Genomic DNA, 18739 nt, shown 5'->3' with positions numbered 1-18739 from the left:
GATCATACTTTTTTTCTAAGGGGAGATTATCCAAAATCTTTCATTAAGGGCTTTAACAGTTATGATGAAATGTTGTTTTGTTATTCCTGACCAAACATGACAATTAAGGTTAATTAAAATGTAGATGCATGCTTTACCTTACAGAAGCCAACTCAATTTGTAATAACGAGACATACTGACGTACAAATGGACTAGGATTAGTTCCAACGAAACTATATAACCATGACAGACAAGACATACTAAATTATACCTAATATCTTTTTTAATCTTAACCCTTGTCAATATTAACAAGACTTTCTACTGTCTTGAAAGATATTAGATTAAAATTTGAACAATTCCAGAAATATTAAAGTTAAGTTTAAATACACAGTCACACTCAGATTTTAATCATAAAAATTTAATAGAAAATTAACCACACTTTATACTTATAGAAATAACTCCAGTAAATTTCCAAAGCCTATTTTTGATATAGTGATGGAGTTAAAAAACAAAACTTCTAAATTTGAAAGCATTCAAATATAAAAGCAAGTGTGAAAATGATAAGAAAACGGTGTAAATACATAATAAAATAATCTAAATAAAAGTGTTAATGAAATCAAGATGAGAAGGAAATAATTAACATGGGAAATAAAAAGTGAATAAAAATAAAACTGAAATAATAAATCTTTCACAGCATTTAAATATATTATGTGTTTTAGGTATCCTTGATTATTATACTGTGTTTCCGCTACTACTTTCCGTTCCTCATTATTAGCAAGCATTTTTCTTTGCTTACAAAATATATAATATAAAGCAGACCAAAACACATAATCAAACACTGCACTACAAAGTCTAATGAGTTAACTCCCTTTTGTTAGTAAGAGTTGTCAGTCCTTGATACTTACTCCATATATATTTCTTGACTGGGGAGGAAAAAATATATGTCATATAGCAAGTTTGCAATGATACTTTCAACATGCAATAATTTGTTCGAAGTATAAAGTCATTATTGTGCATTATAAGTAATAAATATGATGAAATCAACATATACTTTGTTTTGATGTTTGAAAATGATCAACACAAATAAAACTGACTCTTTTGATATGGTGATTTTTGTCAACTGTAAACAATGATAAATTTTGGCCAAATTATAAATAATTTCTTTAAATGAAACATGCTTCAATATAGTTTTTAATTATTGCAAAATGACATAACTAAGTGGAATCTTTGATTTTTGTTGTTGAGAAAATTACTATTTTCGTTGAAACTTAATTCTCGGTTAGTATTATCTCCCTTCTTCACATAAACTAATTTAAAAATTTGCTGAATACAAAGGGGTATGTAACCAAATAGTTCTTTCTATATAATGGAAAATCGTTTTCCATTTAGTATCACATTTTTATTTCAGTCCCTTTCTAAAGAATTTAAGATGGATGACGACATTGAATATATTCATATATATTTATAAACATTCATATGATCTTGATAAAAGTTTGGCTTTACAACAATCATAATATAGATACATGCACTTATAAATAATATACCTATAATAACAAGTCTTCACAAGTAATTTTCAGTCATAAATCCTGTTTCATCATCTCTTATCTTTTTTTAGTTTTGAATAATTTGAATAAACTCCAGTATACTAATGAAAATCAAATCACTAATATCAACAGTTTCTATTAAAAGATATTTTTTTCTGTATGTTATAATTTGAACAATTCTAAATTCAAATATAAAGTAGGAGAAAGCCAGGGAAGAATTAAGCTTCCCAAGCCTCCAATGCAGTCTAGAAAAGCAAAAAGTTCTAAGACTATGAAAGATATGTTTATTAATTATACATACGTAAAAAAGTCTGAATGTTTCCGTGCTTCCAGATCAGCCTTTTCTTGTTCTATTTTTCTTCTTCTCTCTTCTTCATATATTTGTTCCTAGAAAAGACAAGTACAGGTGAAAACTTGAAATATAAGATTTTAAAAATAATCAGATAAAATAAGTCACCTTTGTTTTATATGATATCAAATTAAAGTACATGTTTTTTTTAAATATCACAACTTCAAGACTTCATGCAACGTTGTTATTCAATACACAGAAGAAGATCAGATTTCTTTACTCATATCGTACATTCATATTCTAATTCTATCATTAACACTACAAGGCATGAAGGGCGTAAATCTAACCATGTATGCTGTGTGTACACTGTAAATTTGGTATTTCATCAAAGAAGTTTGTCTAAAATTGGTCCTTATATTTTGTGTGTCAGTGCAAAACATATTTTGAATCTGACATTGCTATTAGCAAGAGTGCTGCCTTGACACAGGCGCGAATCCAGAAAGGGGGGGGGGGGGGGTTCCAGTTGTTGGATCCCCCCTTTTTTTTTTTGGACGATCAATGCATTTGAATTGGGATATGTAATTGGAACCCCCCCCCCCCCCTTTTTGTCCTGAATTAGGAACCCCCCTTTTTAAAATGGCTGGATCTGCCCCTGTGACATAAGGTAAAGGTCTATTAATCCTCGAAGCCGTAATGCTTCTTCACATCACTGATGATGCTTGGATAAGGAAACATTTTGAAATAATTTTTATTAAAAAAATGACTTGTCCTTTCTACTGATTTAAAAATGTATTTAGCACAACTTAATTTTATAAAGCTCGAATATAAAATTACCAGTCTTTTCCTTCTGTATTCTTCTTCATCTTCCCTTCTCCGTTGTACTCTCTCCGTCGGACTTCTCCGTACATCTGATGTCTGGAACTTGAATGCTGAAATACAAAACATTATATAAGTATACCTCTCATCAGTTAAACCCTCAAGGATATTTTAGATACTGGCACAATTATCTCTTTGATAGCAATATTTAAAGTTTGACCGAAATAATATAAGTTTAATCAGCCTTTTTTAATTTAAAGATTTTAAAACATATAAAATTACTATTAAATCTTATGTCTTATACAAAAGAAAATTGATACTTTTAAATGAACAATACAAAATGCAATTAATTTACATTATTTTGATAAGCCTTCAAAATAAAGCATACAATTCATTAATATTCAAATTAAATTTAATTCCGGATGTGTATTTATGGACTATATTCCCAATCCCTGTATAAATATAGATAAAATATGTATAAAAGAAATAATTGAATGTGGAATATGAAATAAATAGAACATGTGGCATCACAACAAAGATTTAAGATTTTGCAGACAGAAAAAGAAACGTTTATACAGTATAAAAAGAAGAAATTAGTGCAAGCAGATTGTGGAAAGACGAAGAACTAAACATAAACTAACAGACTTATGAAGCACTTTACAGTGTAGTTTGTTCTAAGTTCAAGCCACTTTTTTTTATTTCATCCTTGTACATGTATCTTGCAACAATAAAGGCGGAAAACAATGGTTTGCTTGATACAACTGACATATTCTCAAGGCTATTAATTTGCATAAGAAGCATGCTTTTTACCGACAATTCACTTTCTTTCCGATACGTCTATGGCAGTACATGTATGTGTTATGATATTATCAATTAGTAATATGAATGTCATAAGCACTATCCATGCTTACGTGAAGTTTCAAGCAAATACTCACCATCCTCGTCAAAATCAACTATTAAAATTTTCACAAATCTTAAGTTTTGGAAAATGTTAAATGTTGGTTAATTTAATTCTTTTTTTTTTTAAATGATTAAAACTAACCCTTAAATATCTACTTAGTAAAATACCAAAGTCTTTAAAATTTCTATCAACTTGGTCAAGAACAATTCACTATCCCTAACCACAAGCTATGTTTAGAAATTCTGGTTAACAACAACCCATGGTTAATGCCTCCCCCCCAATACATGATGTTATTAGTGATCTGTTTTCCGTTTTATATAAATACAAAAATGGTTAATCAAGTCAAGTGTGTTAATAGTAGCATTTGTGTAATATCTATCTGGCGTGAGGACAAAAAACACACCAAGCCACAAGAGCAATTCTATATAAAAATTATACCTCCGTTAAGCTTTGGACTTGAACTTTTTATTCCCAGTTGCTCTGCTGCGGACAAATTACTTCGAATCCGCAGCTTTGAAACTGGTGCAGACTTAATCTTTCGAACAGGTGGATTTGGTGGTTCGTGGTAGTTGCCACTTCGTACAGGCGGGGCAGGTGGATCATTCCCAAATCTATTGGTATATGAATTCCCTTGCGATTCAAACTTTGAGTAAAGCTGATTGTATGATGTACTGGACTTTATGATTGGTTGTTGCCCTGGTGATAGCTTTGGAGGAGGCGGTACTTTAGGAGGAAGTGGAGACAAAGGACTTTGTTGTTGTTGATGCTGTTGTGGTTTTTCTATTGTTCATGCAAATAGGAGAGAAAAAAAACTCATGCACAAACATTTGAAAACAAATCAAAATTCAATAAACCAAATCAAAACCTAGTTGAACTTTTTAGTAATGATTTAAGACATGTCAACCAAATTGGGCGTTTCAGAATCTAAACATCATGGGTAATTTCATTGTTCGTACCCCAATGTGAAAATAACGTTACGTCATTGGTTGAACTTCCATTGTTTGTAACGTTTTAAACCAATCAAAACGCTTTGGTGTAAGCTTTTGAAAATATTACCCAGGATGCCTTAGATTCTGAAACTGCCAATTGCAGACAGCATGTCTTTCAACACTATATTTACATAAAGTAATGATATACAAAAAGTATTTCTAGATTTGTTTCCCTTTTTAGACTAAAAAAATTAAAATCAAAATTTGTATTGAATTAGTCACATGAAACAAGAATTCGTCAATTACAGAAAAAGTTCAACTAAAAACTTATATTTAAGGTGACATGCCAAAAAAAGTGAACAATTTTACAGGTAAATCTTAAATTTATCAGGTTTTACAATCTGATTCTGATGGTTCTCTTATTCCTATGTCAGCTTCTTTTGCAAAATCCTGGATAAAAATCTTTATTACCAATAATATTTGAAATTTATTAGCAGAAAGGTCATGGTTCCATGTATTAACCAATTTTGCACAAACTAGGTTTAGTCCATATAATTTTTATCAAGAGCTTTTGTGAATCAAAAATTGTTGAGGCTGAATTCAAAAATATCTAAAAATAGTTGTCTGAATCTTTCAAAATTCTAAAAACTACCTCAGACTCCATGTTTATTTTTAGAACTGTGCATGTTTGCTATGTCACAAAATCTGTGAGATGTAGCAATGTTAAAATTTCACTTAAGAAGGGTTATGCCTCCTTCTTTTATGTACATAATCAAAATTTTCGTTTTAAATTAATTTTGTAAACTTAACTAGCTACTAATATAAAGAAAATAATGACCTAGAAAATTATAATCCTTCTTGTTGCTGCACACTCCTATCATACTAATATAATAAATTGTGGATGACTTTGTTCAGGATAAAAAGTATACAGAATAACAAGATAGATAATACAAAGTCACAGTAGTGCAAGCTGGAACATTCATAATAATTCTATAATTCTTCCAACAGTATCTATGCTGAAATTTACACTTGACATGTGCCTGGGACCTGAAATGTCAGGTCAATATCTGTCTCAATTGGTTTTTGAACAAGAGCATCATGGGAATTTTTTTTAGTATCATGAAATTCGGCAGATGAGTTATTCCAATTACCTTTTTGTGATATACTTCTCATAAATAAATCTAAAATCTTCAGGCTTATTCAAGAAAACACTTTGTATTACATAATTTATGTTTTTTATTGATGAAAATTTACAGATCAGATTGTTTTACATATAATATATTATCAAGGCCATTGTTATGACAAAATTAATTCCTGCAGGGCTTTATAATTACACTTTTTAGATTATTTTTTTTTTTTAAATTCATTGTATATGCTAAATATGTTGCTCCCTTGTAGAATTAATATGTTATAACAGGGGCATAGATCATATCCATCAAACATATTGCATATATCAATATCCATCAAATATGATTGGAATGAGTTATAAAACTATGATGATGTTTGTTCAGTCCTATGTTTTTTGGCTTTATATTATAATCATAAATATTTTGATTGTTTTGCTTTGAAAGCCTTTCAACATTTATCTTTTGGATTAAGATTTTTATGATTTTTTTTTGTGCACACGGGTAGATTCAACCCAAAACTTATGACAAAAATCAGAAACTCTATTGCTTGTATTTTTAAATAAGTTTGACAAATACTTAAAAATTCTATTTTTAATAAAAACATTTTTCATTTTAATTATGTTTTTTAATATTAATAAAAAGCTTTAATTGTTAGATTGAGTCACATTGTTGCTGTTAAATACAAGAAAAGCTGTAAAATAAGGCAAACGAGAAAAAAAAGTCAACATTCACAACAAAGTTAAATGGTCAAGGCAAAAGCATCAAGTGAGCTAAACATAAACAAAGAAAACTTCAGAACAGAAAGAAAAGAAAAATTAAGTAAAGGAAAAAAACATAGGAAAAGCATGCTAATATTAGTGTTATAAGAACCTGAATTTGATGGGTTAGTACGATGCCTTGGGTAAGGAGGAGGCTGGTTCCCGTGGGATCTTGTTTCATGCCTGTCTGATTTAGGTTGCTGGTTATAATGTCCTGATGGAGATCGGGGACTCCATGTATGATAATAATCTGGATAATCCTGTTTCTTTGGATGACGACCAAGTGATGCAGATTTTATTCTTATATCTGACAAATTATTATTCTCCTTTAATTGGACATAATCACCATCACGTCTGTGACCTTGACTGTTTGACCTTGGAGAATTTACAATGCTTTGTTTATTACGTTCCTGTGACCACTCATTCCCAATAAGGTCTAGGTATTCAACAGTCATTTTACTGGCAGAAGATGGTGTCCTATCCTTGTGTATTGGCTCATTCCGTTTATATTGATCACTCTCTCGGGTTACTTCCTTCATTATATGACTAGGAGGAATATAAGCATCATATCGCCTATTGCTAACTCTTGATGTTCTTGGTAAAGTTTGGGCTTTTGGACTCTCAGTCTTGTGTTCAGGTGCTTGGAACCTTGAAAATTTTCCTTCATGTTTATATTGTTTGAAAACTTCCCTCAAATTTCCAGAAACAGTTCTTGGCATTCCAAAATTAGATGGTAATTTATTTTCTTTGACAGGCTCATTCAATTTGACATGTGATTTGGCAGATCTAGGTCTTACCGGCTCTTTTCTGATATTAACCTGTTTTAAATCTGGTTCAGATTTACTTTTTTCAAAAGCAGGTTCTTCAGGAAGTTTAGAATTAGATTCAGTCCCTTTTGTAACATCAGGAAGATTATCTCCCTCTTTTTCAAGTTCATCTTCACTACTTTTTACAATAAATGTGTCAGTGCTGCTATTTTCAGAGTTTGTGCCATCATTTTCACACAGCTCGGACGTCCTCCATTTTTTTAATCGAACATAATCATCTGCAGAATCAAGGTCAGATTCCTTGACAAGTAACTCTGTTTCATTTGTACCGAGTGAAATTGACCTAGTTTCAAATCCTGATGGCGACACAGAGTCAGATATTGGTCTCATTTTTGCAAACTTACTATCAGAAAATTCATTATTTTCAGCAAGAACTCTTAAATTTCTGACTCTAAACTGTACTGGAGATTGAGATAAGCTTACATTTAACTTCGGTTCTTCTAAACTATGTATTTTTTCAAGACTACATGTTTTCATAGAATTATCTTTCTGAAGGGGCAACTTGTCTCTTTCCGCAAGGACACATTTCTCACCAAAATGTCTGTGAAAAACATTTGTCTCATTGTCCCATATTCTTTCATAGTTGTCAGATGTCCCAGATTTGTGTTGTAAATAATTTCGACCCTGGTTGTCTCTAATATTAGTATTTACTTGACTATCTCCATTAGAATCTGTTCTATTTTTAAAATTTACTCCATGAACACTATCATTGACATATCTAGCGATTACTTTACCTCCATGTCGTATTTGAGCCTTTTCAGGCTTAACTGAAAGCTCTGGCTCCTTCACATAGATTTTAGAATCCACATTGGTAACTATTTTGTTTCCTATTGATGAATGGGCTCTTTTGAGTGGTTTGGGACTTTCTAGTTCATTGACTGGTACAGAGACAGATCTTACATGTAACTCCTCATTGTTTGGAGTATCCTTGTATTCCTTTTGTTTTTTCTCAACATAAATTTCATACTTGTTTGTTAGCGGTTCAATACTAGTACCATGTATTGCTCTAGCTCCTCTCGGCGATCTTTGAGAGCTTTGAATATATACTTTTTCTTGTAATGGAGAATTATAACATTCATCAGATTGATCTTTAACATAAGTACTCTCTAAGGATTTTGCTTTTGTCAAAACTGGCTTTTCCTCAGAATTAATTTCAAGGCCAGCATATAATGCTTTTAAATCCCCTACAGACTTTTCTTTTCTTGTCAATGAATAATCCCTCCTTGGGTCCCATGTCTGAGATTTGACACTACTGAAAAACTCTCTATTTCTCTTAGCCTCCTCAAGTTCAAAATACAATTCATCCAATTCTTCCTGTCGACTTGTATTCACAATGTCAAACATATCTTGGAATGTTTGTGGATCCATACTATTTGGTCTCATAGGTTTTTCAGATTTTTCTTCTATTTCTGATATCCTTTCTAGCATTGCATAGTTTTTCTGCAGATTAAGAAACTTTTCTGACCGACTTGTTGAATGAAGAAGTCCAGCTGTATAAGATTGATAAGTATGAGAATCTAACCTGGACGATTTCTCACTACTAACAGACCCTCTGGCCGATCTGGATAACTTTGCCCTACTCGGTGGCCTGTCATAAACTTTATGTTCATCCTCTAATAAATTATCGCATGCTTTATCCTCCATGTTTTGCTTTATTTTAGACTCTGGGAAAGCGCTAGGACTTCCAGCAAATTTTCGTACATTTTCAGTGATTGCATGATAATCCATATTACTGTTATGTTTTTTAGGACTTTCTATTAAATCCTTGTCACATTTGTGTCTATTTTCAATCAATGATGATACATTACAATGTCCTGTATTTATCAAACCTAATTTGCTTTTATCATTTTGTAGATAATTTGTAGGTGACTGATTAGGAGCTGAATTTAACAAATCTGGTTTACCACTTTGTCGTTGAGTAGGTCTATGGCTATCTACGATTGATGACTTGGGTGTAGAATGCAATTCTGGCTGAAATCCACTGAATCCCGATACGATACTCTGAGCATCCCCTCCAGATGTGGGGCTCCTCACAGGGATGACATTACACTTGTCCCTTTTATAACCAGCATTTGAGCTTTGTTTTGGGTTCTGATCGGTTTTGCGCTTAGATATTCTTCCTCCTGTTACCTCCAAATGGGCCGTAGACCTAGCAAGCATATTGGATGCAGAAAACTAAAACTATGTCAGCTATAATAGCCTAAAGTACAAGTGTACTTGTAACTACATGTAAGTTCTGTTAATGTTTTGGTTAAAATTTAAAATGTTAATATAAGATCACTAATGCACTAGAACACACTCCTGGATAAAATCTGGAAAGAAAGCAGTTAGTTAATAGGTTAGTTGTGTTATTAAAACATTCTGCATGGAGCCTCGTTGCACATTTGACTATTTGATAAAGTTGTTGTTGACATATTATACAATCATGTTAGGTCACAATACTAAACAATGGAAGTTCAAGATTGAAATGTCAATTTCGTCTGATTATCATGTTTGTTTTTCATCATCTAAGAGAAGTTACAAAAGTGGATTTTATTTATTTCTGTACAATTTTTGAGTGTCTACCAGTGCACCAGTGATCCCTAGGACTCCTAGGCTAGGAGATACAACATCACAAGCAGGAAGCAAACATAAAATGTAAGACAACAAAAGCAGAGGTTTTATGATAACATATATCTATTGAATATTTTCTATTAAATATTTGTGACTATCTTTCTGTTTTTGAAAATTAATAAATTAATATAACAGCATTTAACATCTTATTTTTCAATTCCTTCATATTAAATATTTGCAGTTATTCAAATACAAAATTGTCATTTTTTAACCTGTCTTGTATTAAATCTTAGTTATTAAAATTTGGTTTTGACTTTTTTTTTTATCAAAAATTGTTGAAATATATGTAATAATGTCTACAAATAATAAAATTATATGTAAATACATACATAACTGCACATTTTTTTGTTAAAATTTAAATATAATATTACCTGGAAAGAGGACAGTTTTAACAAGCTTTAACCTTCTCCAAAAAAGGGAAAATGAACCACACCTTGACAATTTATGAGTTTACGACATAAAATTTACAATGTAATAATCCCTCATCCTACTCAAAAACCACCAAAATATTGATAAAGTCGCAGTAAATGTCAATTTATCAGACATGGTTCTTTTCACATAAAAAATGTATAAAATAAAAGAATGTTTAAATTTTGTCTTTGAAAAACAATGTTTAAATACTCAGTCTGATCATTTTCATTTCTTCATTACCAATCCCAATGCAAATAAAAATGCTATAACTATTATAAAATAACAAGATATTCATTTAATAGATAAAAAATGAAGTTAAATGTAGCCTATCCTTATCAAATCTATTTTTCATTGACCTTTAGTATTTTTTTAACTATAAAACTAAAAATTAGCCTCTCCAACAGGAAAGCAATACTTGTGTAGTTTTTTTTACTTATTGAAGTTTTCTTAGTTTTGCAGTGACATTTTATCACTTCAAAAACCTAACCAGCGCAACATTTCAAGCAACAACATTCAGGTAGAGTAAGAAAAATAATAAATAACTAAAATGACACAGCAACAATTTCTTTGAATGATTGAAAAATTCAGTTTTAAATAAAATTTATCTCTAGAGTTAGTTCCCTTACACTTTAGCAGTTTACTCAAGGTTAAATATAATTATAAAGATCTCAATACTATTGACATTGTCCATCTACTTACTAAAATCTATATGATTTATTTATCTCAGGTACTACCAGAAGTATCCTATTGTATGTGACCTTAGTCTAAACAAACAAATTGTTATCCTGGGTGAAGTCTTTATATACGGTAGATATCATATACTGTATAAATGTTGTAAATAAAGAGCTATACTGCTATGGTAACATTAGTTTATATATAATTGCTGCTGGTTGCTGGTCTAAAACAGGTTACCAGTTACTCCACATCATAAAATACAACAATGCAATTAGGTCAATTATTTTTAATATCTGCCCTTGTACACATTTATCAGATAAAATTTGCATATATCTGCTCTGAAACCCATAAACATTTATATATTTATATCACAAAATGATATACATGATATCCAGGATTTCATGGTTGAATACACATGTAATTCTATCTAAATATTCATAGGAATGTTCCAACTTGCACAACATAATAAATACATGCTAGGGGAGGTAACTGGAAACAAAGAAGACAGAACTTGATCACATGACAAACTGACAAAAAAATCAAAAAAAATCTCAATACTTTATATTTCAAATCTTGTAAATATTTTTAAAATAAACCAAGTTCTGTCTTAAAAATAAGGCTGAACATAACAGAAAAAACAAAAGCAGAAATATGAAACATCAGTAGGGTGCACTGATAGCTTGGAATGTTAACTGGTTTGTAATACCAGGGAAATAGTACAAAGTTATCACCCTGCAGTGTCAAATGTATTCTACTGGTTTGTAATGTGAATTCATCGAAGTTTAAAATGTGTCTATGCATAAAACCTAAATAAAAGGTGTTTACGATCTTTCATTTAAACAACCTATTTGTGTATAGATTTGAAGTTTATACTTGGGATTAATGTCACAGAGTTTATATTATACATACTGATACACACTTCAAACATTCTTAAAAAATAAATATTGTAATCTTTTCTACAAGATACAAATAAAAGGGGGGGGGACTGTTGAAAGAAAAGTTGAATGAACCTACTTCCTGATTTGTCTGGTCCAGGTTTTTGTAGTCCCCGTATTGGTATGTCCCCACCTTGCTGTACCAGTTTATATAAGTCTGCTTGGTTGGCGGCTTCATCTGAGTTATTATCACCAGCTCCTGCTGCTAATCTTGTGTGGGCATTTTCAGTACTACAAGTATAAAATTAAGAAAATAATTAATATGCATTGAAAAGCTTTTAATAGCTCTGTAAGTTTATTAATATCCAAAATAACCATATATATTCCACTTACAGCATAACGTTATTAAATGTCAGATATCCTGCACTTATCATGATTTACCATGAATAGTGTCAATTTGCAGAAAGACCGAAATCTTAATTATAAATATCTATCCTTTTTATATTAATTTAAATATCTTGGTGTAGATAGAATAGACCCAATTTGGCAAACACTTGTAGGGTGTATCAGATACTTATTATCTTCAAGTACTTATTTACAGTATTTTTTCAAATTTATTTTTTTAATAAGAAGATGTGGTATAATACCAATGATACAACTTTCCACAAGAGACCAAATGGACACAGAAATTAACAACTATAGGTCACTGTGCAACCTTCTACAATTAGTAAAACCATGGAAGTATTATAATGACAGGATCTACTACCACCCAACTTAAATATAATACTTCCATGGTAAAACCAATTGTTTTTATGCAAAATAAGAACAGATAACTAGAGTCTGATGCATATAAACAGCAGTTTTATGAACAAACTAATAGGACTGAAACTTCTACCTCAATTTCTTACAAAAACTTCTTTTAATAAAATACAAAAAGATATAAACATTCAATTATCTCATATTTGCTAATAAAAGTTTGACATCATTTTTTCCCACAACTTAAACTGCATCTATTGATCATTATGATAATACCTCTCGCCCTTTTAAACTTATCAGCTGAGTTATTGTGTGGGTGCAGAGAAATCAATTTTATCCTTCACTGATAAAGTATGAGGTAAATTTACTTTTCAATTTTAGTGATATAGGTATTTATATGTTTATTTACCATGTTTTATAGCTATCTAAAGTTAAGATGGCCTTTTACTATTGAGTTATCATCTTAGCTTGATTAGCTTGACATTTCAATGGTATATACTTGTCACTGTTTGAATTTAATTATGTCCTTTTAAGCACTTTATTTCAAGTCTTTAAAGAAGTAAATCAGCCAGTTAACCTGAAAGTATGATTTACTTTTTCAAAAGATTCAATTTTAACAATGTGAAATTAAATAATTAAGTTTTCCATAAAAATTCCACACAGAATATATACTTCGGTTGAATGCCCAGTCAAAATGTCATTACATAGATCCAAACTTATTTGGACATTACAATGAGACAGACACTTTATTACAAAGGCACCTAATTGGTGAGAAAAAAATGAAGTCCTGCCAAAATCAAATTTAGATAGATAAAAGAAGATGTAGTATGAGTGCCAAAGAGACAACTTTCCATCCAAGTCACAATTTGTAAAAGTTAACCATTATAGGTCAAAGTATGGTCTTCAACACGGAGCCTTGGCTCACACCAAACAGCAAGCTATAAAGACTTCAAAAATTAAGTGTAAAACCTTTCAAACAGGCAAACCAAAGGTCTAATTTATATAAATACCAGAAACAAGAAACATGTATGATCAAAGGTTTTAATAGGTACCAACATTCACCCTTCCCAGACTATATATATATATCAACCACAGTCTGCACAGTTAGCCACTAGTCTGATGCCCCAGACAAAACTTTTTGTTTGGCCCAATAAGAAAAATGTAAAAATATTGGTCTTCGGACTAGTAGCTGAAAAAGTTTTTGGTGCAGACTGCAACCAATTGAATAGCTGAAAAAACAACTATATATTCCTGTACACAGGCATTTTCCAAGGGAAATGGTTGGGTTAAATCTGGTTTGAATTAGCTAGATAAACCCCCCACTTATATGATAGTTCTTTATAGTGATTGTTTTGACAAAATTTTGGAGAGCAACCCAAACTTAATTGTGTTGATGAAAGAACCTCCCATGCATCCACTCAACATAACTTCTCCCCACCCCTACTTATATACAGTGTATACTAACATCAAGAGATCATTATAGGTAATTAGATATCCTGTACATATTATGTTTTTCATGATCAAAATGCTGAAAGACCCCCTCCCAAATTAAATTATTAAATTTCTTTCACCATAATTTTTGTGTCACTTGGTGTAAATTAAAAACATCAAATTGAGCTAACACCCTCATAGGTGTAACTTACACAATTTTATAGATTCATAATTATCAAGAAAATTGAAAATACTTATCTCATTAAAGCAGCAGACGCAATGAGCTCCATTTTGTGTCCTCAACAATAAAATAAAAGATGATGCTATAAACTTAGCACAACCATTGACATTTTCAATAAAATATTAGCATAAATTCCTTCATTATAAAGAGCTGTATATAATAACTTATCTGTAGTCATTAGAATTGCTAATTATCATTGATAACGTGATGATAAAGCTGTGAAATACTTTACATTGAATTAATGGAGGGATGTTTCACACTTTTACTTCTCCCTAAAGGACAACATGATGCAAAATAAGGACATCAGAATTGGAATAGAGATTATATAGGAATAAAGGCTGGATTATGGCTCATCTAATGAAAGGTTATAGTGTCAGTTTATTATTCTAACACATGCTAATGGTCTTATAATTCTTTCCTGGTGGAGCCATTTTGCATGACACTATTTTCAAGCATGAACACCCAAGAGCTATATGTGCTTGAAATAATGCTACAAATCCATATGCTATGGCAATTCCATAATGAACAGATCCAAGATCAAGCAAAATTGATCACCACAGAGCTATGAAAAATTGAGAATGGAAATGGAGAATAGGTCAAAGAGACAACAAACTGACCAAAGAGCAGATTACAGAGGAATGCCACCAATGGGTCTGCAGTGTGCCTGAAATAAGTGCTACAACTCCATATGCCATGGCAATTTCATAATGAACAGATCCCAATTAGAACAAATAGCATTCCATTCACAGGTGTATATCTCTTTGAAATCTCTCTCCGACATCATAGAGGAAATTTGGATTACTTTACCTCAAAGAAACAACAAACAAACACCTGGAAAACTTTCATAAGATAGAAATGATATTTGCAGATAATAAAACTACTACATGTGCCTTATGATTTTTATTCATTCTCCCAATATAACAACCAGAGACCATAAATAAATTCTTGCTACAAGAACTACTGATGAGGAATTGAAAGTCAGAGAAAAGATTGACCGTTATTAGAAAAGAAATTTACCTAGCTTTCATTCTACCTTTCGAAAAGGTTAATTATTGATAAAGGTCACAATTTTATTTTACCATTAGTCATTGTGTTACAAAAATTACAGGTTTAAACAACTGATATTCAATAAAATAAAAGTCAACTTTTTTTCTTTTGAATGTATATCTAAGGCTTACAGTATGTCTACCATATAAAAAGCAGTAGACCTGGTTAAAAGATCGTAGTTCCAGAGGTGGTCGATTGTTCCTATAATCCGATTTTATCAGATTAATCCTTTTAAAAGCAGAATAAAAGGTTTTAAGTTGATCTTTTGACAAAAAGACAAGATGGTATACGACTTCTGACATATTCTTTATTAGTTCGCCCTAATACTTAAACCCTAAGTCTCCATAGGTCACCGGACACAACGATCATCAAAAGACTAAATTTTTATATGAATTTAAAATCTCTTTTTATGAATAAAACATAATTTTGATAAATTATTATAAATTAGGCCGTACCAATTATCTTTAAGTATAGTATTGCTAGCTGATTTTTGTCTAGACGCTTGGTTCAGTACTTGTTAATATAAGAGCAAGGATTTCTCTCTAGTATCATATTCAGTATGTAATAATAAGCCTTTATGTCTTAAAGATAAATAGTATCTTTTTATATATAAGTAAAAATATGATATCTGTAACTATAAACTCTGCATATATTTCATATGATTATTAGTCAAGTTAGAGTTCATATACAAGTATCTGGTTGTAATTTTTTGCCTATGTCAGTTCTTTTTCCAGTAATTTTATATGTTTTAATCTTATAATTATATCAGGACTTTTATAGAATTACATTTTGGATGGGTGTACTTAAAGATTGTAAGTTAATCCAGTGAAAAACGTCATCTCTCTGATTTTATCTTAAGATTTTTTCTTTTTTTCTCACTTTCAGTTCTCAGATTCTTTGGTCTTAAAATATGCCAAATATTTGATTCTTAATTTGAGAGAGGAATAACACAAAATTAATACTGAATTCATTTAACAGAAAAGCAGAATCTGGTCATGTTATACATGTACATTTAATCACAATGTACGAATACATGGGAGAGGAAGACAAAACTTCTGAGTGACCACCACCTTTTTTCAATCATCAAAAAAGAAAATAGGGGGTCCAAAATAGTGTTTCCATCAAGGTTTTAACATGCATTTAGCTGTTAACTTCTGAAAAATAATGTTTTATAAATGAAATGTAAAATTGGTCTCATCGCCTTCTCAAACCTACTGTGAAATTATATATATATTTTTTAGGTTAATACTTCAGAATTTTTGCTGACTTGGCAATGACTGAGATCACTGTAGCCTCCTCTTATCTCAAAGAGACCCTTCAATATGATGGTTATTATGGATGAAAAGAACAAGAGTAGCAACATTCTAAGCCTAAAATAGATTGTGTTACAAACACACTGTACTACCTTTAACTCATTCATGATGATACAGTAGTATGTGTCCCTATTATTTCTCTTGGCACTTATCTCTGTTTGTCAACTATGCATGTGACTTAAATCATAATGATCTTGTTAATATTCTTATAACTTATACAAAATATGTGGCAATGTACCAAGATATATTTCTCTTATTTATTTTTAAAATTTAACAGCTGAGTTTTATTTATTACGTTTTCAATTACGATGACCAACTTCAACATAACTTATCATGAGGTTGTTCTTTGTTTTTGTTCAATTATAGGTTCCAGTCTTGTCTGGTCCATCTGTACATATCATGAAAGAAATATTCATAGATCTATCTTTATAGATAGGAACAGAAGGGTGTGTGTGTTTTGAAGAAGGGAGGGGAACCCTAGTGCAAAAAAGCTGACCCTTTCATAATTAGTTCTTTGTTGAGGAAACCTTGGTATGTCCCATCATATTGTGTATATTTTCCATCCCCCCTCCTAATGGGTTTATCTGTTCCAGGAAGTTTGTGATGGTTTGTAACAACTGTGCATCAACCTTTCTTGTCTCTCTCCAAAGTCCAGCCAAAAATAAACAGATGACATAGATTTGGAAGTATGAATATCATATATGTCAGAATGTTACAACAAAATAAATAAACAGTTTAAGGCAATGAAAATTGCTTGCGTTTCAAAACCTAAAGAATATCCTAATATTTACATAGTTCAATATATCGTACAAAATAAGAAGATAAGTATCTTTGTTAATGACTATAGAATCCACACCCCAAGGTAATATAATCTGACCTTCTATTTGGACTCAAGACACACTTATAAGTTATTACTGACCAATTTTGAATAGTTGATATTGACAATAGACGATTTAAAATCATATCATAGAAAACAGATCTTTCATATCAGATGATGTTGTTATCAAATTGAAATTTTATTCAAATCGGTTATTAATTCATATTTTCATAAGTTTTGTGTTCATACCGTAAAATAAAATTCTTTGTTAGAATAAAATTGTAGTATTATTGGATAAAAGGTTACAAATTGTACCACGGTGGTTTAACTTGAAGATCGTTTTTTCAAATCACTCTTGTTCTGTTATATATTACCTAAAATTCAGTCTCTCATTCTCATTAGAAATCTTTTGCAAAAATTAAATACTTTTTTACATACAAAAATTAAAAACAATTCTTGAAAAAAATAGCGTTGAAAAGAAACTTACCCGCAGTATCTTGCAATCAGAGTCAGCATCTTACTATCACATAATGTTATTCCACAGTGACGAAAACTTTGAGATAATATTTTTTTACCTGTCTTCACAATTTTTTTAAAGGGTCATTTAAAATTAGCCTTCACCTTGGGACTGTTTTACAAATCATAACAAAAAATTAAATCCATGTTTTTCACAAGTCATCATAAAAATTTCCACAACTATATCACAAAATTGAAATAATTATATGCAGTGAAGTGAGAAAAAGAATATCTTTTATTTTGCATCAAGTCACTCAAATGTAACGTTCACCTTATGTTTTAAAGGGAGATAACTCCAAATTTAATTGTTGTTTACATTTTGATGTTTCTATACATCGATAAATGGCGTGTGGGCAAACAAAGCAATCTGTTTCTAAATACTATTATTATGTATCTTATCTATTCTCATTTAATTAGATGAAGCAGATAAATTACCTGAGGTATTTGATTATCTCACCTGTAATTACCTGGGAATGAGGTCTTCAATAATAAAAGGCCAGGTGTCACAAACAGGAAAACAATGAAGGTGAAAAAAACGTTGATCGATAAAATAATAAACTTTTTAACTTGCAGATATAAAATTTTTATGCAACATCTGTCTTGTTTACTAGTATGTATTTTGTATTGTGATAAAATGCGCTTATTTATGATTACAGTTTTATGTAAGCGATTTGCAAAATCAATTATAATTTGTTTAGAAGTATCAAAGCATTTTGTTTTACCATATGTAATCCCCTGTTTCGGCTGTGATTGTAAACCTTCCATCCCTTAAAACACAGTATGCATGCTCACAATCACATTGTTTCAATAATTAATTCAAATATTCAAAATCATTCAATAATAATTGTAATTAATCATTCTTAATGTATATAGG

The 18739-nt window shown here is 30.7% G+C and overlaps 1 protein-coding gene across 8 annotated transcripts in view; it reads right to left on the bottom strand.

The window, feature by feature from the left end:
- Positions 1 to 18739, bottom strand: part of LOC134724854 (uncharacterized) — a 120131-nt gene that overhangs the window by 11643 nt on the left and 89749 nt on the right. For all 8 annotated transcript variants that reach the window (XM_063588152.1, XM_063588157.1, XM_063588153.1 and 5 more), the window contains 6 exons: positions 11884 to 12035; positions 3968 to 4309; positions 3564 to 3581; positions 2647 to 2741; positions 1825 to 1910; positions 885 to 902 (listed from right to left, as the gene is read on the bottom strand). In XM_063588152.1, coding sequence (XP_063444222.1) covers positions 885 to 902; positions 1825 to 1910; positions 2647 to 2741; positions 3564 to 3581; positions 3968 to 4309; positions 11884 to 12035 — 711 coding nt within the window. The remainder of the gene's footprint in view (positions 1 to 884; positions 903 to 1824; positions 1911 to 2646; positions 2742 to 3563; positions 3582 to 3967; positions 4310 to 11883; positions 12036 to 18739) is intronic.

The sequence above is a fragment of the Mytilus trossulus genome, chromosome 7 (genome assembly GCF_036588685.1).
Source record: "Mytilus trossulus isolate FHL-02 chromosome 7, PNRI_Mtr1.1.1.hap1, whole genome shotgun sequence".
Lineage (NCBI taxonomy): Eukaryota > Metazoa > Mollusca > Bivalvia > Mytilida > Mytilidae > Mytilus > Mytilus trossulus.
Note: the sequence above shows the minus strand (reverse complement) of the source record. Positions and strands in the feature narration are given on the sequence as shown.